The sequence below is a fragment of the Harpia harpyja genome, chromosome 23 (genome assembly GCF_026419915.1).
Source record: "Harpia harpyja isolate bHarHar1 chromosome 23, bHarHar1 primary haplotype, whole genome shotgun sequence".
In the NCBI taxonomy this organism is placed as follows: domain Eukaryota; kingdom Metazoa; phylum Chordata; class Aves; order Accipitriformes; family Accipitridae; genus Harpia; species Harpia harpyja.
This window is the reverse complement of record NC_068962.1, coordinates 1,057,285-1,081,424: the sequence shown is the minus strand read 5'-3', so window position 1 is coordinate 1,081,424 and position 24,140 is coordinate 1,057,285. Positions and strand designations below refer to the sequence as shown.

At 47.8% G+C, this 24,140-nt stretch overlaps 1 protein-coding gene across 3 annotated transcripts; it reads left to right on the top strand.

Annotated features, from left to right (window-relative positions):
* The first annotated feature begins 89 nt into the window (after positions 1 to 89).
* Positions 90 to 23,926, top strand: LOC128135428 (retinoic acid-induced protein 3-like). Of its 3 annotated transcripts, none has more exons than XR_008233081.1 (4): positions 90 to 2,169; positions 21,027 to 22,115; positions 22,983 to 23,035; positions 23,698 to 23,754. XR_008233081.1 is itself a non-coding variant. In XM_052774358.1 (4 exons), the coding sequence occupies exons 2-4, from the start codon at positions 21,073 to 21,075 to the stop codon at positions 23,788 to 23,790; spliced, it is 1,071 nt and encodes a 356-aa protein (XP_052630318.1). In that variant the 5' UTR covers positions 90 to 2,169; positions 21,027 to 21,072; the 3' UTR covers positions 23,791 to 23,926. The 3 variants fall into 3 exon arrangements, 2 of the variants coding, with proteins under 2 accessions (XP_052630318.1, XP_052630319.1); XM_052774358.1 differs by having other exon boundaries at positions 21,027 to 21,997; positions 23,698 to 23,926; XM_052774359.1 differs by lacking the exon at positions 90 to 2,169 and adding an exon at positions 18,139 to 18,491 and having other exon boundaries at positions 21,027 to 21,997; positions 23,698 to 23,926.
* The last annotated feature ends 214 nt before the right edge of the window (positions 23,927 to 24,140 follow it).

The following is a 24,140-nucleotide window of genomic DNA, read 5'->3' as shown; positions in this document are numbered from 1 at the left end:
GAAGAGTGGCCCAGCACAGAGAGAACCTGTTTCGGCAGGATTAGGCTATTCACTGCCTGGAATTCAATCCAGAATCTGTAACGGTTGGCAAGATCAAGGAGAGGTTTGGGGTTGGGGGGGGGGGAGGTTGTGTCTGATTCTTGTAGTACTTACAAACCAACACAAGAGGGTAGTATTTACATAGGAAAGCAGCTCACGAGCTTGGTGGTGAAGAAAAACAGGTACTGTAGAGGCTCTTTCTGTTCCCCTATTTATTTTTCTGCCTTAGGCAGAGTTCAGTGCCGTATAAGCAGACTTCTGCAAGAATGGGATAAATATACTTGTCGTCATATCAAACCAGTTGGTTTGTGCTAGTTCCCACTGGCAATAAAAATTTTCACACTGGACATTTCTGCTGGTGGGTGGGCAGAGAAGGGCAAGAAGCTCCTTTGTGATCACTCAACATGAAAATTTAATGTCTTTTAGAACCATTCATAAACTGGATTTTCTGCTACATGAAAAACAATGTTCAAAAGATTCTTTTTTAGATCTAAATGGAAAGCAGAAACTACTGCAGTAGTCAAGATGAGCACAATGGTTACTTCATTGTGTCAACATTAAGTCTAATATACACACGTATGCTAGAATGCTTTTATACTTTTGTTTGGGGCAGCACATTTTGCAAAATTACAAAAAACAGCATGGATAAAACTAAGGGGAACATGTTTTTTCTTTTTTATTTAAAACAGCTCTGTTGTCTTCATGAGAAACAAACATACCCTCTGTGTGAGAAGAGTGCCAGTGTTCTTTCTTTTTTGGTAGCAATTTACTCAAATCTCCTGAATAGTCACCTTCAAGTTTGATAGCTCTAAACCAGTCTAAGATCAGTGGCAGATAAGTAAGGGTACAAATCTTGGGTATGTTGACTGCTAAGAGCATTCTTAGAAAGAGAGTGTGCATCCTGCATGCGTCCTAGTGCAGAGAGGCAGGGGTGGAAGCCCAGTAACGAGAACATGTTAATTCTACAGGGCCCTTTGGTAGGGATCCCCACAGGTAAGAGGAAACAGCCCTAGAATGCACCAGAGACAGAGGAATAAAATGAGTTAGCATATGGGTGGAGATGGAAATGCTTGTTCTCCATGAAGCAAGGGAACTCTTCCCAACTGGTCCTCTATGCTGCTGGATGCTTGAACAAAGTTTCTTATCCTTCCTGAGCAGGACAGGGTTGGTCCCGCTATCAGCAAATGAATATTGAAGCCCTCTGAGGCTCCTGGGTCTCTGGAAAACCTCTTAGTGTTACTCCCAGCTATGTAATGGGTGGCATGCAGAGTCAGTCCTGAACCAATCTTGTAAAGTGATGTGAAGGGCAATTTTACTGCTGGAGGAGGTAGGGCAGGGTCATTCCTCTCAGAAGTAGTATGAGGCTTTCTTTAACAGATTGGTGGGGTCTCTAGCATCTCTCTGCATTCTTTCCTGTGTGGAAGGCTGCAACAGCAGAGGGGATCTGTCTTGCCCCTTGATGGGATCAAAGATTCTCTATCCCTTCTCTGCAGTTGCGAGAATAACAGAGGAGAGACGTAGAGCTGCTCCTTGTAAAAGGGTGCAGAGCCTTCTTGAGAGGAGTAACTCCTAGACAGCTGGCCACCTCCCTTGAGTTGGAATGACAAGCTGTAGAAACACTTGACACTAGAAAAGCAAAGGTCTCACCACACCCACATTCTCACTGGTGCCTCACCTGCCACAGGTATGTGCGTTCAACTTCCACTAAAAATATCTCAACAGGTTGGAGGGGCAGGAAATCGTCTCTTACTGTGACTACTCCATGAGGGCTAGGTCAGAGGGTGTTTGTATAACTGAAGTGGAATGGGGAGCGTCTAAAGATGTATTTGGTCAAAACAGAATTTGCAGCCAGGCTAAAGCAAAATCTGTAGCTGATCTAATGAAATGTGAGGGGAAAAGAATGGAGCGAGACCTGTCTGTCCCTGGATAAAAGAAATATCAGAAATAGTTCAGAAAACATCAGCACTGGTATGTGTGTGGCTGCATACTTTTGTACATCAACTGATGCCAGTGTGTTTGTTCAGTCAGGAGGACTCTTGAGGGGCAGTTCTGAAGCACACCTCTCTGCACACCTCGAGTCTTTGCACACCAGGGAGCTGAAGTGGAGGATTAACCTTAGTGTGACGTAAGGTAGGATTGGGCTAACACAGCCTGTCATTTTTTTTGTGGTTGAAACTCAAGTGAAGTTTCAACAAAAACTGCGTTCTCGAAAGATGTTTGGGGGGGGTTGTTTGCAGCTTGAAACAATTCTGCACTTTCCAAGTCCATAATGAGAACATGGTTGATATATATTTTAAATAATGTTTTATAGTTTTGATTTTTAATACTGCGTAGGTGACTACCTTGGACAGTAAAGAATGGGGATGTAGTGTCTTTCACTTAAATGTTCTAGAGCTAGCAGAAGCAGGACAATCCTTTGGAGGGGAGGCATAAAATTAAACATTGATGTCAGTGTGGATAACTGACTTCAACATAAGTAAGGATAGCTGCAAAAAGTAGCAGTCCCTGCAACGACACAGTAGTCTAGAGCAGATGCTGTGCTGAATTGACCTGTCTGAAATGGATTTGGTGTCTCGGTTCCCCAGTGCCATGCACGTGCTGCCCAGGGGCTGCAAGGGAAGACACGGGCAGAAAAGCACAGCTGGGAACCAAGGTGGGGAATGCAGGGCTTTTTTCTGTGGTGGCAGCCTAAGCCTAAGTCTGCTTAAGATAATGATGAGGAACACAGCCTGTTCAAGGACCTGGCAGCCTGCCTTCCCCCTTGCCCTGAAAAAGTAGAGATGACCAAGAGGGAGAGCTAAGTATGATGACTTTCTAGCAACACCATTAACTTGTGCTGAGAAGAGGCTCAAGTTTAGGAAGGAACTGTCAGAGTAAGAAGTGATTGGGAATCTGGAGGGCCTTAGTTTAGAAAGCAGGACTGAAATTAGTACATTCCCAGTTTAGCCAAGCACTGAAGAAGGAAAATATCCACCATACTTAAAAGCCCTTGGAAGTACTTAAAAAGGAATGGAATGGATTGCATGACCTGTGAAAGACACAGGCAGGTACCAAGCATTTTGATGTTTTATAAATGTGAAGTTGTGGTTTGCCTGCAGTGGTATGTGAGGAGCTTCTGTAAACATCCAAGTGAGCAATTCTTGTAAATGGTGCAGAGGAAATGCTGCAAAAATCCAGCTTTGGTGCCAGAGGTAGTCTGTGTAGTCACTGTGAATTCTTACTGCTCTTGCTTATGCACTTACTACTAGATTTGGGGGGAAAAAAAACTGTGACTGTGTAAACACAGAATCAGAACATAAGTTTCTGACAGAAACCCAAGCTTTGGGGTTAACTCCTGAGCTTTAAAAAAAAAAAAAAAAAAAAGTTAGACACTTTCTCAGTCTTCAGATGGCTTTTTTTTCCTGGTCAGACTATGAAGGCTCCTTCTGAATAACAATATTTAAAAGGGAGAGCTAAGGATGTTTCAGTCTTCTGGCACCTAAGAAACGGGAATGGTTCCTTGCTCTCTGGCCCAGGGATGAATACATGTGCCTCCAGTGCCGTATCTCTTCCTGAGGACCCCTCAGATATGGAAATTTATGATGATGACAATAGCACTTTTTTTCTGCTTCCAAAGCCCCCCTCAGGCACACGTACATGCCTTCCTGAACATGATAATCAAGTATACGTCATGTTTCATGGTAGGATGTGTGTTGGACTGTGCCAAGGTCATGTCTAGTTGTGCAATAGGAGACAGTGGCACTGTGCAGTCTCCAGCTGTTGACATTGTAGGTCCTCAGGGAGGGGTGGATGTTCTTGGAGCTTGTTCAGCACTTTTTCAGGGAAGCATCTAGAAGCCTAAAGCTGTGTTTACTAGAGGTTAACACGGGGTAATTTTGCATGCTGAAAGGGAAGAGGACTATTTTTATCTTTGCCTTCTCTGCTGGAGCATCCTCATTGTTGCAGAGATGTACATGCTGCTCTGTTGCCTCTCCCTAAAATAAAGTCTAGGGGTAGGACTGTCAAAACTTTCTGCCTTCCCTTGGGCTTAGTGCTTGCTAAAGTTTTCTGAGGAAAGGGAAATGCAATGTGGGCTTTCTATGCAAAAAGGGGGAAATATTTTGTCTTCCATTCAAATCCTAGCAAAGGCAGAAAAAGAACCCTGTTGACAGGCCTCTCACAGAGACTATTCCTTCTGTCCATCACTTCCTCCTCCCTGTTTGATATTGTCAAGGAAGGCAGGTTTTTTTGGCATGTGTCTCCCATTTGGATTGATTTAAGTCCCCTTTAATCCTCAAGATTTTCACCCACAAACATGTCTCTGTGTAAAGAACGGCAAATAGCAAAACTTACTCTGCAAGTCATCTGTATGAGGTAGAGGGAGGGTTGTATGATAAGGCTGAATTGCTTTGGTTATGCTGGCTTTCCAGATGAAAATCGTTCCTTTGTGTGGTTTTTGTTGTACATGTGCTCCATCCCATGAACAGGGCTAGAACATGGAATTTCTTGGCTTTCATGTAGGAAAAAGTCTTTTGCACAATGAGAGTTGCAGTCACAAAAGTACCTTCTTTCCTGCAGTAGCAATGTAAGGGGACACAAGATCCATGGAGCAAGCCTGGGAGAGAATGTGTGGAGGCTCATTCAATTTTATTTAAAGCAACAGAAATTAAGGTACCCCAGTCAAGCATGTAATTGGATATACTTGGTCTTCTACTGTCTTTATTGTAGCTCAGATGAAGGGAATTTATAACAGGAGATACCCAGCCTGATCTGTCTTTGCCAGCTTCTGTGCTTGATGTATCATCAGCAGGGAAGTAATACTTCTTCTCCCTCAATATGTATTCAGAATGATAAATTTGCTACTAGTGAGTGATTTCCTATTACTGCTGCTCATGTGTATGCTTACAGGTGTGCTAAACCTTTATCCTGGTGCATGCCAGAGGCTCTCTTTGGTTGTTAAGGACTGGTTTCCAAACACGATCAACAATATGAAGCAGGCAGCCTAACAGACTCCTTTGACAGAGACCAGGCAGAATCAGCTTTCCATTTCTGCAGTTGCAGGTCTTGAGATGCCTCTTGGAGATTCTGCAGAGCTATGGACTGTTTTCCATTGGATACACATACATGACTTGAGTGTATCTGTAGTTTAGGCTCTCTCTACCCATTGGTGAAAATTGCTTTAGTGCTAACTAGGAATCTTGGAGCTGTCTTTCCAATTTTCAAGAAAAATTTAGATAAAAATGCAAACTTTAAAAAATGCAAACAAATTATTGGCTATGCTCTCCAAAATGGATAACGTAGTGAGGAATGGTTTGTAAAAGATCTATGGAAGAAATGTCAGAAATAGATTTGCTAGTCTGTTCTCTCTAAGATCAAATTTAGAGATCACCTCATTTCTGCTTGTGTTCAGCTGGCTGGCTGCATCCAGGCTTGCTCATCTCAGCTGAGTTTGTTAAAGAGCCTTTCCTTGCGAAGCATGCTAGTGTTTTGTGACCCTGTGGTTCTTCCAAGGCTCCCACTCAGAGATGACTTCTTTACTCCAACTGTACTGCCTCTGTCTAGTTCAGAGGATGACTTTTTGAAGATCCATCCTCTGAATGCCAGGCTACCTCCCCTCCTTGAAAATGCCAGTTCTGCTTTCACAGGTCAGATGCTGCCACCTGGTCTGGCTAGTGAACAGCACTTTGTGGTTAGTGAGGAATCTCCCTCTCCATCAGGGTTGTGTTAAGCTGATGGAAGGGGAATTGCTGGAATTGCTGTCACTGGTCGTCTTGGTCTTGTATTTGCATGGACTGTTTGCGAGTACGTGACTGCTGTGTTCCTTTGAAAATCCTATAACAGACAGTTGTGACTATCTTGAATTCGGTAGAAGCAGCAGATTTGGAGGAAGATGTGGCTAGTGCAGGACCCTGTTAGCCTTCTGTTGTTGATAAACCTGTTGTGCAATGGGAAGGCAGCTTGCTGGAGGGCATAGTATCAATGAAATTTTTGGTGAGTGTCTTTATCTCTGTATCTTACACAGCAAATAAGACTTTCTTTTTTTGCTAATTGCTCTGTTCTTTCTTGGAAAGGGAGGCAGAGCCCCTGAACCAGCAGTGTTTGCTTGTCCTGTGCCAAGCAGGACACATGGATAAAAACTGAGAGCTCTCCTCCTTTGCTGTGTTCTTTAGCTTCTCCTACTTGGGCCAGGGCAGCCTCCTGGTGGAAGTGTTCAGCTTTGTTAGCTGTGTCAGCCCTTTGCTTCTCTGATCACCTGAGATCTATAGGACCGTGTATTACCAATTTACATGGGTAGCACAGCAAATGCACAGAGGAAGATGCTGTTCTGCCTCAAAGAACTTGTGGGTTAACATCCAAAAATACGCTGAAGTCTGTGGAGAGTACCGTGCAGTAATTATTGACATGTGAAGATACAGGGATAAAGAGGAGGACTGATGGGGGGGAAGTCCCTCTTATAGCTGGATGGTGAATTGCATGGAGCTGTTATCTCTCTTGGTGGGGAAAAGACCTTTGACAAGTAGAGATCTGAAGCCAACCATGGCTGGGTGACCTTGCCTTGAAGTGGCTTCTGTGATCTGGATGCTCATCTCCTTGGCCTTTGCAGCAGCAGGACAAATATGTAAATTTCTGCCTGCTTTGCTAAAGTAAGGTAACTGCACCAGAAGCCATGCTGAGCCTTAAAATGAACCCAGGACAGAAGGAAACAGCTTGTGAGCTTGTGTGCTTTCAGCTGGAAGGCTTTTCTATGTGACTGAAGTGGGCAATGGGCTGAGCCCCGCGGCAGAAGCCATGACTGCCTGATGTACAAGGCTGTACTGGTACACCAGAGCAGGTTAGCCTGCCTGCTCAGCATGTCAGCAAAATCTCCCTGCCCAGATAGGCAGAGCTTGCATCTTTCTGCTCTCCTGCATTGTCTGCAGGATTGCATCATTACCCGGTCCACTCCCATCATTTGATCAGATAAAGCTGACCAAGGGACTCCACTAACCTTTGGAAGCATTCGGTGGCGGAGATCTTGGGGTGGTGGTGCCCGCGGGGGCACGCAGCTGGGGAGCCACCCCTCCTGTGGATGGGGGAGAGGGAATCTCCCTGCAGGTCCTGGAGTAGGGGAGCCCCTCCACCCACGAGTGCCTGGGTGCAGCTTCCCTCCCTGCCTTCAGGCCTCTCCACATGGACTGACTTACTCCTTTGGAAGCATCAGCCAAGGCCTCCCTTCACATAATTAACTGGCAACTCTGTGCTTCACTCCTGCAGCTGGTGCAGGCATGCCAAGTTCTGCTGAGATCCTTACCGAGCAAGATTTCCTCGTGCTCAGCATGCCCCAGAATGTGTTGCGTTATTAAGCTTCCATTATTGGGTGCTTTTTTGGGGACCTCCCATCTTCTCCCCCCACCTTTAGCCATTCCTACATGTCTGACTCCCTGCCTTCACCAAGAAGGTCTCATGCATGCATCCCCCTTTCTAAGCACCTTCTGCACTCTGCCCTGCTCACTTCTCCCCAGCCTTGCCCCACCAAGCAGCCTGCAACCAGGTCCCTAAGCTGCCCCAGGGCTGGTTTTTTGCTTTGCTGTTCATGCTGCAGTGCAATATGGTCCTGCAGGCTCTTCTCCTAGCTGATGGACAGGTGCTTGTCCAAGCCATTCGCTTCCAGCTCTGCTTTCCTTGTGTTTTCAGGGTGCCGGGGAGATGTGAGCTGCCTCAGCAGTTCCCACGTGGCTCTCCCCATCTTGATGGCATTTTAGGAGACACCTCTGTGCTTTGAAGCCTCTTGCCAGAGGAAGCTATTACAGCCCCTGTGCAGGTGGAGGTCCCTCCACTGCACACTTGCAGGCATATCCCACCTCAGCCATTCAGGGACTGACTGGGATCTGTGTTCACAGATAAAAAGGAATGAGATAAATGATAGAAAGAAATGGAGATCCTGCTGGGCTCTCTGGGCAAGTCTCTTGTTGCTTAATAATGTAGGACTGCTTGTTAGGAAGAGATGGTTCATTTATATTCAACAACTTCTTTCAAGTCATTAATTATATTAGTCTTAAATCTGTTTGATGAGTAAAGAGAAGGATGGTTAGGCTTAGGGCAAACCTGTCAAACTTTTTTGCTGTCCTAGAAGGTTAGGATACATCCTAACCAGTAACAGGCTCAACAGTGTCATTTCTCTGCTCGATGATTATAAATGTGTAGTTAGGGAAGTCAGATTTCAATTGGCCAGCGGAGGTTTTAACGATGTGTACATCTAGATTAACCGCTCCGGAGATTGGGGATTATCAGCTGTTATGTAATAGCAGACTTTTTTAATTAGAACAGGACTGCAACAGATGCTGTGTTTGCTAAAGAAACCAGACTGTCATGTCCATCATGTCACATCCAGAATGTGTGTTTTGTTTGGCAGAATCATGCGCATGGATTGCCACTTTCCTTTGCCTTTACCTCTAGTAAAACAACACTACTGGTCAGACAGGTGAATCATTATAGGTTGGATCTAGTTCTTATTTGGGTTGTCAGGTAAGAACCAAAGTTGGTTTAGTTCGGTTCCAGTTCAACACAGCGTCAGATCTACTGTGTGAGTTCAGTTCTGGCTAAGGAAAAGCTAACCCCATGTAATATAAGATCTCATGGTAACTTCACCACTATGTACATCATAACCCTGTAACTTGATAAAGCCCTTGGAGTTAGCAATAATATTGCTCAAATCCATAGCATGTGTGGGATCCCTTCATTCACATACAGCATAGGCTTTTTTTTTCCCCCCAAGAATATACCTTGGCTTATCCCACACACGATGGGATGTGTTGTGTGCCAAGCAGAAGGTCAGAGCCAAAATTTGTATTGATTCCTTTTGCCTTTTAAAATGTAAGCACAAAGGCAATGAATTTTCTGTGTGATTAAATGAACCTCCCTGCAGGTCCCAGAGATGGAGTATTGTGTGCTTGCTGAAATGTAGCGGCACTGTCTGGTGCCCGACAGCTGCTAGGTTTTACCCTCGGGTGAGGTCCCATCCGCAGCCAGGGATTCCTGGAAAAAGCACTTTACAGCCTTTTCAGGAGAGCTGCTTGTGTGCCAGTTGGTATTTCGTTACTGCAAACAAATGTCTGTTATAAGAGTTTGTTAATAATGAACAAGGAAGGGATTATTGGGCAATACAACAACCATGGAAGAGGAGAAGAACCTGCTGTGGGGAGGCTGACGCTTCCCTTTGCCATATCATGCACACACCAAGAGCCATCCCTCATCTCTGATGCTTTCCTGGATTGCTCATACCATTAGCTGAAGCTGTGTTTGCATTTCTGAAGAGGTTAATTGGCAATTAAACCTTCACTAAATCCTTCCCTGGGGTATGGCTGTCACTTAGGGGGAGTCACTTTTGTTTACCAAGAAAACAGCCAGGGCTGCTGGGTCTGGAGAACAGCAGGGCTCCCATGGGAGAGCTTGCTTGTCCTTCCTACCCCGGGGCCAGGAGGAAAGGAGCACAGCAGGGCCAGGCCAGAAAGGGGCTCCTTAAGTTGAGGTTACTGGTCCAAATTGAGGCACATGCTCTCTCTCCATACTGCTAGCCAGAAGCTTTGTAAACCTCATCCTTCCAGCAAAGTCCTTTCCATTTGGCTACTAATAATGGTTGCACACTGATGTTTTTCTCTCTAGCTTAGGGGACCTCCTGGGTTGTCAAGAAGGTTGGAGGAAAAATAATCAAGGCCAGAGACTTGGCAATTGGCTGTATTTTCTGTCTAGTTCAGACCTCGCCTCCTCCCAACCGTGGGCACAGCATCCAGGCTTGGAAGTTCCTGGAGTACATAAGTTTCTACTTCACATTCAACAGTGTAATGCTCTTTTCTAACCCAGCACTGCTGCTTGTTTAGATCCGTGCAAACATGGTAAGTTTACAATACCTTTAGTGACCATGAAGTCAGATGGCAGATGTCCCCACAGGCTTATCTGAAATTGGGAGAGGAGTTAAATGAAGGTGTGAGGTGAGACAGAGCAACTATCCCAGCAGCAAATCAAGAGACACTTTGAGTCCTGCCAGCTGATCTGAATCATCAGTGGAAATTTCCATTTGAACTTTATGTGGAATGATGGGGTTTTGGTTAAAGGAGTGAGAAAGAGTGTGTGTGTATTCATCTGTATATGTGCGACTGAGTGTTTAAGACTGCATATTTGAAGAGTTATTTTTTTCTTTGCATTCATCAGAAGACTTAAAACAGTAAGAGTAGGATTTTATGCACAGACTGCATTTTCCAGTCAACTCTCCCTTTGAGATTTCCACTCTTTATTGTGATAGAATTAAAGGGAGGATAATGAAATGGATTACATTAGGGCCTCAGCTTCAGTTCTCAAGTACTTAATTTCTCTGGCTAGCATTCAAATCTATGGCCTCAAGTGCTCCATCTTTACAAAGTGCAGCCACTGAACTAGACAGCATTTAAAGAGTGCAGATCTTTCAGATGTGGCTTCACAAAGCAAGCAGAGGGGTCCTATTGCAGTGTAGCACATGCTAAACATCCTGCAGTGAATTTTCTATGGAAAACCATTTTCAGTGGCACTCCTGGGTTGCGACTGCAGTCTCTCTCTCTCTCTCAACCTGTCTGCTATCATTTCCACCAACAGCACCCTCGCACCTTGCAAGTCCTGCATTTTTATCTAGTTTTAATAGATACTGCAACGACGGAGGAAAAAGTGCGGCAGGCAATGCGAGGCTGGGTGCGGCCGGGCTGCTATGTGTGCATGCTTGCGCCCAGGTATGCGTTTTTGTGTGTGGTTATGTGCCCACCGAGATTAGGCAGAAACTGCAAGGAAAGGCATCATTTTACAGAAGCAAGCAGCTGGAGCAGGAATGCTATCAGGCCTCTTAAACACACCCATTTAAACTTCTGCCTTAGTGAAGCAGAGAGAATAGAGCACTTTCCCCCTCATTTTCCCTAAGTACAGCTACTTGAATGTGTATCATTATGTCATAGATTTTTATGCTGTTTTACCAGATGCAGCAGGCATGCACCAAATGAACATTGCTATGTCCCTTAGGGAGCTTAATGTCACTGGTGATACTAGGAATTTGGAGATCTCCTAAAGCATCGGTTGTGATTAGCAGGTAGGACAGGAGGAAACTCGAAAGACCTTCATGTTGATGCAACAACTGATCACTCCTGACATATTGCACTGGGAGAATCATTCAAGAAAGGGTTTTGGTGGGAGGAGTGAAGAGCTGAACTGTGGTCCTGGGCTTCTGCTGAGGCAGTATCTGGGGATACTTACGTGCCTGTGTTGTCCTCAAGGTTAGAAGAGCAACCCACTCACCTTAATGTACTACATGATAGAAGAAGTGGTGGAAGGAGGCCTGCATTCATCATCTTGTGCCAAGTGAAAGGAAGGTGCCCAGCAATGTGCTGGCCTTTTAAATGGAGCATACCGAGCTCTGTTGCCCAGCGAGCCCTATAACCTCCACCCAGCATGAGGGTCCTAGGCTACCACCTGCGCTCCCCCTGCGATGGTGGGACACGCTGCTGTCTGTGCATGCCTGAGGAGCACCAGACCTCCAGGCTCCCAGGGCATGCCATCTACCTGTGCCAGAAACCAAGTGCTTCCAGGCTGCTGCTGTCTGCAGAGCAATTCCCCTGGCTCCTGGGTTGCCAAAGGGAGGGGAGTCCTTAGGGTTTGAGTGAAAAGGTATTTCTTGTATGCTGAAAGCACGGCCCTAGCCCTACCCTGATGAAACACACATTGGGTTTTTCTCCCATCCCATCTCTCTGAGTGTTTGCAAGGCTGCATCGGCCTTTTTGGCACATGTGCACTGGGCTGGGGAAGGACTGCAGTGTGGGCTGAGCTAGGGCTTCCCTCATGGTTGCTGACTTAAGAGTGCTTGAGCTGCCCTGAAAGGCATCTGTGGAGTTTTATGGTCATATATAATCATGGCCGAGCAACAAACTTTACCTAGGGTGAACTAGCAAGCAGAACTGAGGTGTTTGCTTTATAAACCATTTATATGTATAATCTGGCAACTATTACTCACATTCCTGCCAGGTCCGCACTGGCATAGCACTTCCAGCAGTCTCCAGCTCAAGCCCAGAGAAACACAGACCATCTCCCCCCACCTCCATCTGCCTGAGCTTTGCTGCCAAGCACCTGACACCCCAGAAGACGAAACTGCAGACAAAAAGCTCGTTCTCCCAGGGCTGCAGTAAGACATTCTTCGTCAGGGCTAGCACCAAAGCCTTGTGTGTTATCACGTTCCTTGGTTACACTTCCCTGAAGCCTGACAGGGGTTCCCAGGGACCTACATGGCTCCTCCGCAGCTCTCCAGCTCCAAGAGGTGACGCTGGGTGTTGTGGCACCCAGCGATCAAGAACTGCCTGCCCTGGGGACCTGTTCTAAACTGCAAGAAAATATTCAGGAGCAATAGGCTTACCTCACAATTGTTCCTTATATTTTTCTCCCCCGCTGCCCATTTCCTTCAAGAAAAATCAGAGCATTGATTAATGATTAGCCTTGGTTGGATAACACAGACCAACCAAAACTGCTGGCTGATCCCAGGCCATGGTTCTGCAGTCAATAACAGATTTGTGCACAACCATATCGCTCAATAGAATGTGTCTGATTAAGATTAAACATGTAAATACAATTGTATTTTTGATAATTTAGCCAGGACAGACGATATTGAGCTTATGCCAGCTTTTATGCCGGCTGTGTGGGTACACAGATCTGTACCAGCATGAAGCTTGTTGATAAAATATAAAATCTATCAACACTTCTTTTTTTCCCAGTGGAGTCTAAAAGGGAGGAGTGATTTATGGTGGATCTCAGCTTTGTTTTGTGTCATTGCTGTGGTGTTTGATGCAGGAGCAGTAAAGCAGAATTTTCTGTATTGTTGAGCAGGGAGTTTTTGTGTGCAACCTGATTCCCAGGAATGCTGCTTGCACAGCAGCAGTCCTCTGCAGAGCCTCTTACCCAAGGCATTGCTGACAGGAGAAATCAGCCTCAGACTCCAGGGCAGGATGGGTGTCTCAGAACATCTATTGCCAACAGCCACCCGTGCAAGAGAGGGCCTAATCCTCTTGCAGTGAGAATGTCAGCCAGTCATTTCATCCCCGCAGTGTGGAGTGGAAAAGGAGGGAAAAGGGAAAATTACTCCAGGCACAGTGGGCAAGGAATACTGAAGGGAACACTATTAGGAGCCAGGCAAGGGTACCAAAATGAGGACTGGCACGCAGGGAAAGCAAAGGCTGACTCATCCTGGAGTGTTTTGCTTAGAGTCCGGCTTCATGAGCTAAAGATGCAGCCAGGCATCCCCTCTCTCCTAAACCATTTCTCCAGCCTTGGGATCAGCCTTTCTGGGAGAGAGAAAATGCAGATTCTCCTGGATCTCCCTTGGCATGTTTTCCTTTCTGGGGGTATCAGGCAACCCACCGGTTGGTATGTTTTCAGATCCCTTGTTTCCTGAGAGTTATGCACTTCTCCCCAAATGTCTGTCTACATACAATACCCACTTATCCATAGCAGCGTGACTTGCTGCTTTGGGAACACATCAGCACAAAATCAGATGAGGTTAATGCCATAAAGGAGCCTTCTTAGGTGCTCTGGTAAGTGGATGGGTACGGGATACCCCCAGGAAACTATGTCTAGAGGAATGGCTCAGTTGTCGTGAGTGAAATGTTTATCAGCATACTGTTGAAAGTCCTAAAGGAGGTGATAAATCTAATTTCTTTTTTAACTTGCTCACAGCCTTCAAGAGCACCAGTTTAGCTGTATGAAAAGGCTCAAAATGATCACAGCCACAGGCGCTCTTAGCTGCTTTCCACTTATTTCTGCCTGTTCTTGCTCTGGCTTCCACACTTGCGGAGCATGAAAGACAGTGTGACACCTGCCCCTGTGGGATAGGAGCAAGTCTAAGGCATGAACTCAGCCCAGTTTTGGCGGGTGCTCCAGGAGCCACCCCCTACCCCTGGGTTTCCAGGTACTAGGCTGGCCATACCTGGGATTGCATACAGAAGTGCTCCTGTTTGCAGCACAGCAGAGCATTATGTTCCTCATGGAGGACCAGGCAGTCCGTTTCCATTACTTTTCCAGAAGCAGGGTCTTCTCACCAATTTAGATGAAAGTTTCTGTTTATAGGACATATCCACTAGCACTGATTTCAGTATTTTAACAAGTCTCCTTGCCCTTTACTTGCCCAAATCTCTCCCCCTCCCAGTAAATCATGAATGTCCTGTACCAAGAATCTGGGCATTTAGGAGCCAGGAAGAGAAAGGGATTGGCCAAAACCTACTCATTTAAAGAAAGGAGCTTCTTTGAGAGGAGGCAGCAATCAACACGCAAAGCAAAGCACATCGCTGTTACATACTAGAAATGTTTATTTTGTTCCTGAGACTGAAAATGGCAGGGAGCACAGCATGCAGTTTGGAAAAGCTGATGGCTGCAGAGACAAGTAACAGCTCTGAAGGGCACTAGTATAAGTTTCTTTTGCAATTTTTTTAGATAACGTTTGCTTTTTGGTGCCACACTTTTAATTTCCAAAGGAAAAGGATTTAGCTCTTAGACAGGGGTTTTGGTAATCCTTGGGTACATGCTTTCAGAGCCAGAGCACAAGTGATTCAGGGACAGGACCCCCAGGAGAAAGCCCAGTGTTATGCAGGGGCACCACGTGTCCCTTTCCAGAAAGGACACCCCCTGCCCTTGTCTTCACTCCTGTCTAAGGCAGAGGTGCTCCGAGCTGGCTGCCGGGACTGAAGACCCATCACCTCTGCGCCAGGCTGTTTCCAAGGGTGTCATAATGTTTATACCTAAAATGCTTGAAGGACAAAGGAAATGGATGGGGCAGGACTGGGTGGAGGCTGTTCTAATGTTAGCTCAGTATGACTGTGATAAGTGCTGGCAGGGGGGATTTTTTCAGGGAGTGAGGCTGTTCTTGTGTTGTCAATGTACTGCACAGGTAGCTAAGCAGGAGGAATGACACAAACATAATTCACAACGCAGCCAATACCAGTGACTAAAAATAAACATGTTATTTAGACACATTCCAGAGCGCCAAGCACCGTCTCTCCCCAGGCATCTACTTGCTTTATTACTTGGCTTAATGAGAGATACTAACTCAGTCCCTGAACCTCCCAGACGTGCTCTCTCCCCCAGACCCGGCTGAGCTGAGAGGGGCTGCAGCACTCGCCCTTCGCTGGCCGCTCAGCCCTGCGGCACTGAAGCCAGCGGAGCAGGGCTGGCCCAGGGCACAGTGGGCAGCACTGGGCATTGGCACCCCACGGGAGGGAGCGGGGCCAGGCAATGCCAGCAGCGAGAAGGGGAAAGGAGTGGAGCTGACACAGAGGGAGAACCCAGCCTTCCTCCTCCTCCTCCTCCTGCTGCCCGAGGACTGGAAGGGGAGGTGTGGGTGCCTGTTGCCTGAAGGGGTCGGTCCCTGCTGCCATCCCTGCCTCTCCTTGTCAGCCTTAGCTACTGCTCCTTCCCATTCATCAGCAGCCAGCTTGCTTGTCCAGGGCTGCGGTATGGCCAAAGCAAGCTGTTTTGCTACCGACAGCCTCCCACCCAAAGGAACTTCCAACGTTACCAGCATTTTGCTGCTGGATTGTGTTGAAATGATTTTGGAGACTTGCTATGCAATTCAGCTGACAAGTGTAAAGATCTGTATCTAAATTCATTCTCTGGTCTCCCTTCACCTCTGTTGGAGAGAAATAGATACTTCTCAGGTGTGATTTGGTTTGTCGTGAAGCAGGTCAACTGAAACTCCCCTGGAAGTGCCTCTTTCTCTCCACCAACTATAGTGGGAATCCGGATGACTGCCTCCAATGAAGTCTGCTCTGTAGACACCCAGGAGTCAACTTAATTGCCCACACACTGGTGCCTAGGACCATCTGCGATCCCCTGGGTTATTCAGTGTGAGCTGATGCTCCAGAAGGGTAGTTTCCCCCAGCTCTTCTACCCTATATGCCATCCCTGTGCTGGTGACTGAGTTACTCGTGACTGAGCTGCAGTACCTTCAATGAACTATTTGTCTATGCTGATGCACAGAATGAAGTCCATACGGTGGACATCTACATCTAGGTACCTATATATAAGCCGGGCATCTCAGCTCTGAAATAGCTAGTGGAAATTCAGCACTCAATCCATTAAAAAGGTGATTTGAGATGCCTAAGGGTATCCAAAATATCTGCACAGGACTGCCAGATCTGACACAGGAGGTATGGGAGACCCATGTGCTCCTGGAGTGGTTCCTGGAAACTGAGCAGGATACCCTGTGGCATCTCAAATGATGAGGCCCCAGGCAATCCAGCCAAGGACACCTGGGAGCATTTCAGCGCACACAGAAATAGGCACCTTCATCCAATCAGCGGGGCCAGTCCTTCTGAGCTTTTGGCTGTTTGGGAGCTGAGGCACCCAGCTCACATTTAGGTAACAACCATCAGACATCTAAATTTAGGTGCCTCTATCTGCAAGTTGCATCCTGTCCCTAAAGCGAGGTGACAATCATCTCACCTTTCTGGTGTGATTGTTGTGCCATTTGTACCCATGTAGACCAGCGATGCTTCGCCGCCCTCCTTGGCACAGCATGAGGGCCGTGGGCACCATTGCTCAGGCTACCTACCAGGAATCAGCAGCACTGGGGCTCCTAAGTCGCTTGGGATGTTTTTTTTAAAAGTAGCCCCATTTATTAGCCTTTTGAAAGTACAGGGTGTGTTTGATGACTGACTCTCAAGGATTTCTCAGGCATTCTGGAAAATGGTAGTGTTACTCTTCTTATCTTTTCTTCTTTTTCCCCCCGATATAATTTGACATGCTGCCTTCCGTGGGGTTTTGTGTGTCTGTGTAAATGTAGGGAAGTAGCTGGCAGTCCATAATGTGCTCTGACAAGATGCAAATAGGCTGGCGGTGACCCGTGACCTTTGAAAGCTTCTCGGGATGTCTTCCTAGACAGGCTGGGTCCCACTGAGCTGGTGCTAAACTCCTCTCCATCACTCCTCCTTTCCTCCTCTCATTTTTCACAACTGCCTCCTCCTTGGCTGGCTCACTAAGTCTGGGACCTACTTTAAAGTTGAGATTAATTTCATGTAAAGAAACCTGGTATGTCCTTTCCTAAGAAGCCTCAGGATTTCACACTGAAATGAAAAGTAGGAAGGACATGAGGAGCTGTCCTAGGGCTCAGCATGGGCCACCGCGCAGTGACTGCACCGAGCGTTGCCTTTCACTCGATGAGCCATTCATCCCTGCAGGCCCTCGGGTGCTTCTTGCGGGGGTGCAAGAGAGGACTCTCTTGTATGTATTCCGTGGCAATCTCCACAAGTGACATTTGAAAGGGATTGGCACCCAGAAATAAGCCAGGGGCCCTAAAACAAACAAACAAACAAAATTAATATGCAGATGAGACAACCATGGGCAGTCAGACCTCAGCACGGATATGTAGAGCTGCTCCCCCGGTTTTGGGAAGGAGCACAACCTCCAGAGAGCAGGAGGGATTTCCAGGCTTAGGGGCTGTATGTAGGGACTGAGTGCTTGGTGTGGATAGGCCCTGATGTCAATTCCTTAATCAGAATAATAAAATTCTCCCAGTGAGTAATATTTAAAATAACAGATGAAGTCATGGACACGCTGGAGATAGCTGGGGCTTTTCATGGGATTGTGCCCACCGGTGCGTCAGGCCAGAGGCACAATGTAGAGCAAGGGGGAATTTGTCATTGCCTTCATTCATTAACCGTTCGGACCAGCAATTTGGACAAAGTGACTCAGCACTCGTGAGCAGACAGAACTGCGCCTTCGGAGAGCAGGGCTGGGCTGAGCGAGGCACCAGGAAAGGCAAACCTCCCTTTTCAGGAAAAGGAGCCCGTGGCTCTCGCTGTCAGAGGTGGAAGGGACGAGCGGAGCAGACGTGTCCCCGCAGCGCCCAGCGAGAGCCCCGAGGAAACTGTCTCTGGAGCCGGGCTTGCAGCCGCTCTCCCTCCAAGTGCTGTGGGCCCGTTTGCACCCCACAACCTCCTCACCTTCCACCTTGCGAGCGGTTATCTGCCAGGAAAGCATGCAAAGAGACAAAAGGCTTGGAGCAGGGAGGGAACGCACCGCTATTCCTAGCCACAGTCCCCGCCGGCAGGTACCGGGAGTCAGACGGGAGCACCGTACCAGGCGCGTGGCTGAGCAGCGTTCAATGCCGTCGCAGGGCTGGGACAGGCAGCGGCTCCATCTCCACCCCGACGCGGGGGTGAGTGCCCCGCTGACGTCAGGAGGCTTTACTTCATTTCCTGGCACGGGACCATATTTTCATAGTTGTGTGCTGTCGGAGTGGAGAGGCGGTGGAACTGGAATAGGCGTGCTCAGGCACACCTCCTCAGCCCTCCAGGTGTTAAAGCTCCCCAAGGAGGGTGAGCGCGGGGCTGCTGCTCGGCCGGGGTTACAGAAGCGGAGGTGACTGTGTTACTGGTGCACTGGGAATTTGCCTTTTCTAGCCGGAGCCTCCCTGTCGCCTTCTCCGGGCAGGACCCAGGAAGGTAATTCAAGGCAATGTCCTACAGGATCCAGGGTGGACCTGCCTTCTGCAGCTGGGGTGGGATGGCGTGCCGGACCGTGGGTCTGAGGGGTGGGAGAGCAGGGGCTTGGGGTGCCACGGCGAACGGAGAATGCCTCCCACCCTTGACTCTAACATGGGATTGCCAGCTGGACCGGGGGGAGTTACGGCAGACTTTCCTGGGAAATGATTTGAAATTTGTGGCTGGATGGGTGTATTTTATGCACAAGTATCAATGAGAGAGGAGGCTCAGGCTGGAGGGAGAAGACTCAGCACTAAAGTGAGAACCCTGATTTGGGGTAAGCCGTGAAGTTACCACAGCACAGGCTCCCTTGCACAGACTGCAGAGCCCCTTGGAAATCCCAGACACTTCTGTAGGTGCTGGGTGAGCAAACTCAGCTTCTGGGGGGCAACACTCACCCAGGAGACAGTGCAGAGATTCTTCATGCCTCAGAGGACATCTACCCTGGAAAAAAAGAAAAGGGAGTAAAAGTCAGTGCAAGTGGCCAAGTTCTCCAAGGCAGCGAGGTTCTTCCCATCCTATTTGTTCCAAGGGCTGTGGCAGGCAACTGGGGCAAGTACCACTTGCAGTAAGTGCCAGTCAGGACCCAAAGCTATGGGTGTGCTCGGTGCTGCCCTGGGGTCTCACGCTGGCTCTCTGAGCTCTCCACCTGCCCCGACAGCAGGCACCAGTCTTTATCTGCCAGAGCTGTGAATAGATAAGCTAATCTTATCAACAGTGAATGTCTGTGGATAAAACTGTAGCATTTGCTCTCCAGATTTTCAGAAAGGTTCATGATTTATTACTCACAAATGTCCAGATAACTCAGCTATTTGTACAAGAGATCATAAATCCCCAAAATTTTGTGAACAATGATTTGTGAAAACTCCTGCATGTGTTATTCACTAATTCCGTTCTCTCCACGGGAGTCCAGAGTTCCTGCATATTTGAATGATTTGCATTTTATTGTAGCCAGCTTTTTGAAGAGCTGCACATCTCCTTTTACGCAGTGAGGTTAAAAGCTGGAAAAATACTCCACCATTTATAAGCAGGTCGCATTGAGGCATATGTGGGGCTGAGAGTGAGTCAGTGATATTTTCCCCCTTCATTCATTCCTTGATTAGATCAACTGCCATTTACTGAAGATTCAACCTACACTCCCTAAAATCTGCTGGAAGGGTTTTAGAACCAGCCTCATAACTGCAGTATGTTGTTCTGGAGGGGGGAAATCAAGAAAAATGGCCTGGCAAGCACTAAAGACTAAATTTTGCAAGGTTAACTTTTTTCTTTATATATCAGAAAAGAAAGCCCTTGGTTTTCCAGTGTGGGTCACCATTAAGGCCAGATTCCTCCATGTTTCATGCTGATATTGTATCTAAACTCCCATTTTTATAGATTGTAGAGACCTGAGACTAACTGAGCAATTTGGTACCTAGAGAGCAGTACCTGACCCCTGGGATCTAAACTCAGTCGGTGCCCGTGTAATGGGCCATGAAGTGCCCAACATCCTCGTGCAGTGGTTTCTGCACATGTTTCAGGCTGCCAAGGAAGTAGGCAACTTAATTCCCCTCGGCGATGGGCAGAGCTCACCTAAACAGCCCTCTTATCCCCTGGCGAGACGGGCTTAAACCAGGCTTACTCAGACAGCGCTGAGCTCCTCACGACGAGACAGCAGGAACGCGCTGGGTGCATTAGAGACCTTGTCCATCCTCAACTCGTGGACTCCTCAAACAGAAACTTGGCGGTTACTTCTCATGCAATGAACAGCATTAGCTCTGACATGTCAGGCCTCCAGCCAGCACAAGGCAGTATCTCGGGGAGGGGACCGAGGTCTTTGAGACAGTTCTTACTGCTGCACTGTCATGAAGAAGGAGGAATATGAGTTTAGGGCTCATGGTTGGTGGCCTATATTTGCTATTTAATTTGGAGTGAGAAGAGCTATTCTGGAGGCATTCAGGTTAGTTATCTGCAGGGTAAAAGGTAGTTAAAGTTCCCCTTCTTTCATACCCATAAACCAAAGCCAAGAGTGTTTCAGAGAAAGCAAAAAAGGGAAAAGAAACAGTAATGAGTTTCCTGTTTTGCATTGCTCATCTCTGAACCTCACTGGTACAAGGTACTGATGCTGTCTGAACTTGTCAAAAGAGCGTAAACTGTATTATGACTAACCGCTGCTCTTGTATCACAAAAGTGACAGCTCAGCCACAAAAGCTCAGTCTGCGTGCTGCAGGGCACCAAGCTAATGCCTGCTAAGGCGCCTCACTTTCTCCCCACGCTCCTACAACATTGCACAACCCCAGGCACAGTGCAGAGGACATGCGAGGTGAACTGCCTCCTGCTAAGGGGCTTGGCTTGCCCTTGGTAGAGAGCTGATGCCAAACGAGGGGATGGCTCTGCTCCCGCAGCCCCATGTCCTTGCCCAGTGAGGCGGGGGTCGAGGTCGGTCCTGCCTCTCCTTCCCCACTGCTGGCAGCACCTGGGTGGTTGATACGACAGCCTGTGTCTTTTCTTCTTCTACAGCTCTGGGGAAACGTTTCACCGGGAGGTTGTTCAAGAAGGTGAGAAGATGCCAATGTCGGCTCCCCGAGGCTGCGGCAGCATCGATGCTGACTATTACCTACTCTGTGACATGGAGAAGGCCTGGGGGATTGTCCTGGAGTCACTGGCTGCAGCTGGCGTCCTCATCACCATTTTCCTCATCTGCTCGCTCTTCTTTCTCATCTGTAAAGTCCAAGACAACAGCAAGCGGCACATGATCTCCGTCTATTTCTTCTTTCTCTTAGGCACGCTCGGCATTTTTGGTCTCACTTTTGCCTTCATCATTCAACTCAATGACAGGACTCGCCCCACTCGCTTCTTCCTATTTGGAGTCATCTTTGCTCTCTGCTTCTCATGCCTCCTCACCCATGCCTGCAACCTCAACAAACTAGTGAGAGGAAGAAAGCCCTTCTCCTGGCTGGTGTTGCTGCTCCTCATTGTTTCCTTTGCCCTGGTACAAGTTGTGATCAGCATTGAGTACTTGGTCACCATGTTAGTAAACCAGAAAGACAAATTTCTGAATATGTCTGCGGAGGAGACCAACAAGGACTTTGTCATGCTTTTGATCTACGTGCTCTTCTTGATGGCTCTGACCTTCTTGGTTTCCATGTTCACATTCTGTGGGTCATACAAAAGCTGGAAGAGACACGGGGCGCACATCTTTGTCACTATCCTGTTCTCCATTGCCATTTGGGTAGTGTGGATCACTATGCTCACAAAAGGCAACACGGTTTTAAGCAAACGTAGCTGGGATGATCCTGTCGTGGCCATTGCTCTGGTGTCCAATGGATGGATCTTCCTGATAATGTATATCGTCCCTGAAATTTGTTTCCTCACTGCCCCTCTGAAGCTGGGGGACTACCCTCCAGAAAATGACTTCTGCCAACCCAAGTTCATAAAGCAGACAACTGGAGTGGACAACCGTGCCTACACCCAAGATGAAATTGTGCAAGGTACGATGAAGTGAATGACTCCACTGTCCCCCAGCCCTAAGCACACATGCACCACTCATGAGCTGAAAGGGGTAGGAGGGCTACAAGAAAAGATTTGAAGAGGATGGATAATTTAGAGGTAGGAAAAAGTTTCAGACTGATGAAACTTCAGAAATGCAAGTGAAAATGAATCTCCAAACAAGAGGGAAAAGAGTAAGGACCAATGCAAAAGCCAAAGATGTGTAGGAGGAGTGACTGAGTAGGAGACTTACTGTGTGTCGGGGCTGAGACATAAGTCCTTATGATTCTGTTATGTCTGGGAAGTCCATGTAAAAATTCAGGGTTTTGTTTGTCTCTTAGAAATGCTCCAGCTCTTCAGACCTCTCCAGGTTATACCTTGGAGATTATTTATTCCAGTTCTGATCTGGTTCCCATTATCCATTTAAAAATGAACCCATTATCCAAAAAGGAGGCAAGGAGGTCTTACTTTTCTGTATGGGTCTCATGCCTACTTGGACAAAGCAAAATGTTTTATCAATTGAGGTTTCCCAAATCTATGGGTAGGAGATGTGACTGCACTCCCCATGGATCTGCTATGGAGATCACATTTGTCCCCTGGAGTCAGACCTCCAGGTTTGTAAATAATAGCCAAGAAAGGTTGTGCTCTCCCAGGGAATACTGCAGAGGGGGTTGTGGGCAAGCCAGTGGGAGGGATTTGGCTGGATGATGACAGTAATTGTGAGGCAACGGGAGGTGTCTAAACTCCAAGGCCACCTATGTCCTGTTATTTACAATACCATTCATTCCTGCTTTCATAAGGAAATATTTAATGTCACCCACCCGTGGATTTTAACCCATTCCTGCCTGCATATCGCATAGTTTGATCAGTCTAAAAGCAGCTGCTAACGTAGCCACAGGCCCTTTGATTCTCCCTTCATGTGGCATTTCCAAGCTACCACATAATGCTAACTCACTGTCTTTCCCCACCTCTTGTCTTGTGACTCAGGAGACACAGGAGACCTCAGCTACTCCCCATACTCCTCTCACTTTCAGATGAAGGTAAGTTCATGCCCCCCTTCACCCATTTCACCACATGTAGGCTATTGTTCAGGCACTGAAGGGAAGGGAAGGAGAAGGGGCAAAGACAAATGGACCTAGAGCAAGCTCTGTGGAGGCAGGCAGGTGCTTCGCATGGAGCCGGGCGATACCATGACTTGTGTTCATGGAGGTGCCTGTGGCCGGGGGGAGGGAGCTGTGACATGCCCAGGGATGTGGGGAGGCAAGAGGGGCCCAAGGCAAAGCCTGAGGTTGTGGTTTTCAGTACTTCTGGATTTGACATCACATAAGAAGTCCGTTCTTGCAGTAGACCGTGCCCTTCCCTCAGGAGATTGTGCTCCTTTCCCCAGCCCGTGCCCTGAATGTATTCCCACTAGCAGTCACTGGAATGGGCAACCTGCATGTCCCCATGTCCATTCACCAGTCCTCCTTCAGACCACAGCCTACCCAGGTCTAGTAGCTCATGTCATGTCCCCACATGGCCTCCGGTGACATGTCTCCATTAATGGTTTGTTCTGCCAGGATCCTCTTCCACGGCCCCATCAATCACACTCTCGGGAAACCTTCAGCTCTGTTTCTCCCTCCCCTCTTTTGGTTTTTTTAAGCCCTATTTTATTACTTCTCTCTAGTTTTGAAAGCTAAAGACTTCCGTGCTTCCTTTGCAGACCATTGAACCCCAAAATGAATTCTCCATCCCTCGGCCCAAGGCCCGGACAAGCCCGTACCATGACTACACTGGTGGGAAAGGCCCCATGTAGCAGCTCCTCGGCGAGCAAAGAGACAAAGCGCCCGTCAGCAGAGGTGTGGGGAATGGGCCACGTGGTGACAAGTGAGTCGATCCTGCAGAAGAGGCTGAGTCGACCCACACCGGCAAAAGAGGAGAGGGGTCCTCTTTTCCCCTGTAGCCCCTCTCGTTCCTCAAACACAGCTTTCAGACACCGCTCTGGCCATCCTGTCCCCGCTCACTCTGTTTCTCCGTGGGATGGAGCTCGTCTCTTCTGGCAGAGGAACGTGCTGGGAAGAGCCTGTCCTGGCCTATTTTCAGCAGGAATGCTGTAGGGCTAGAGCAGCAGGAAGATCATCGGCCGGGTCTGCGCCCGGCTCTGCC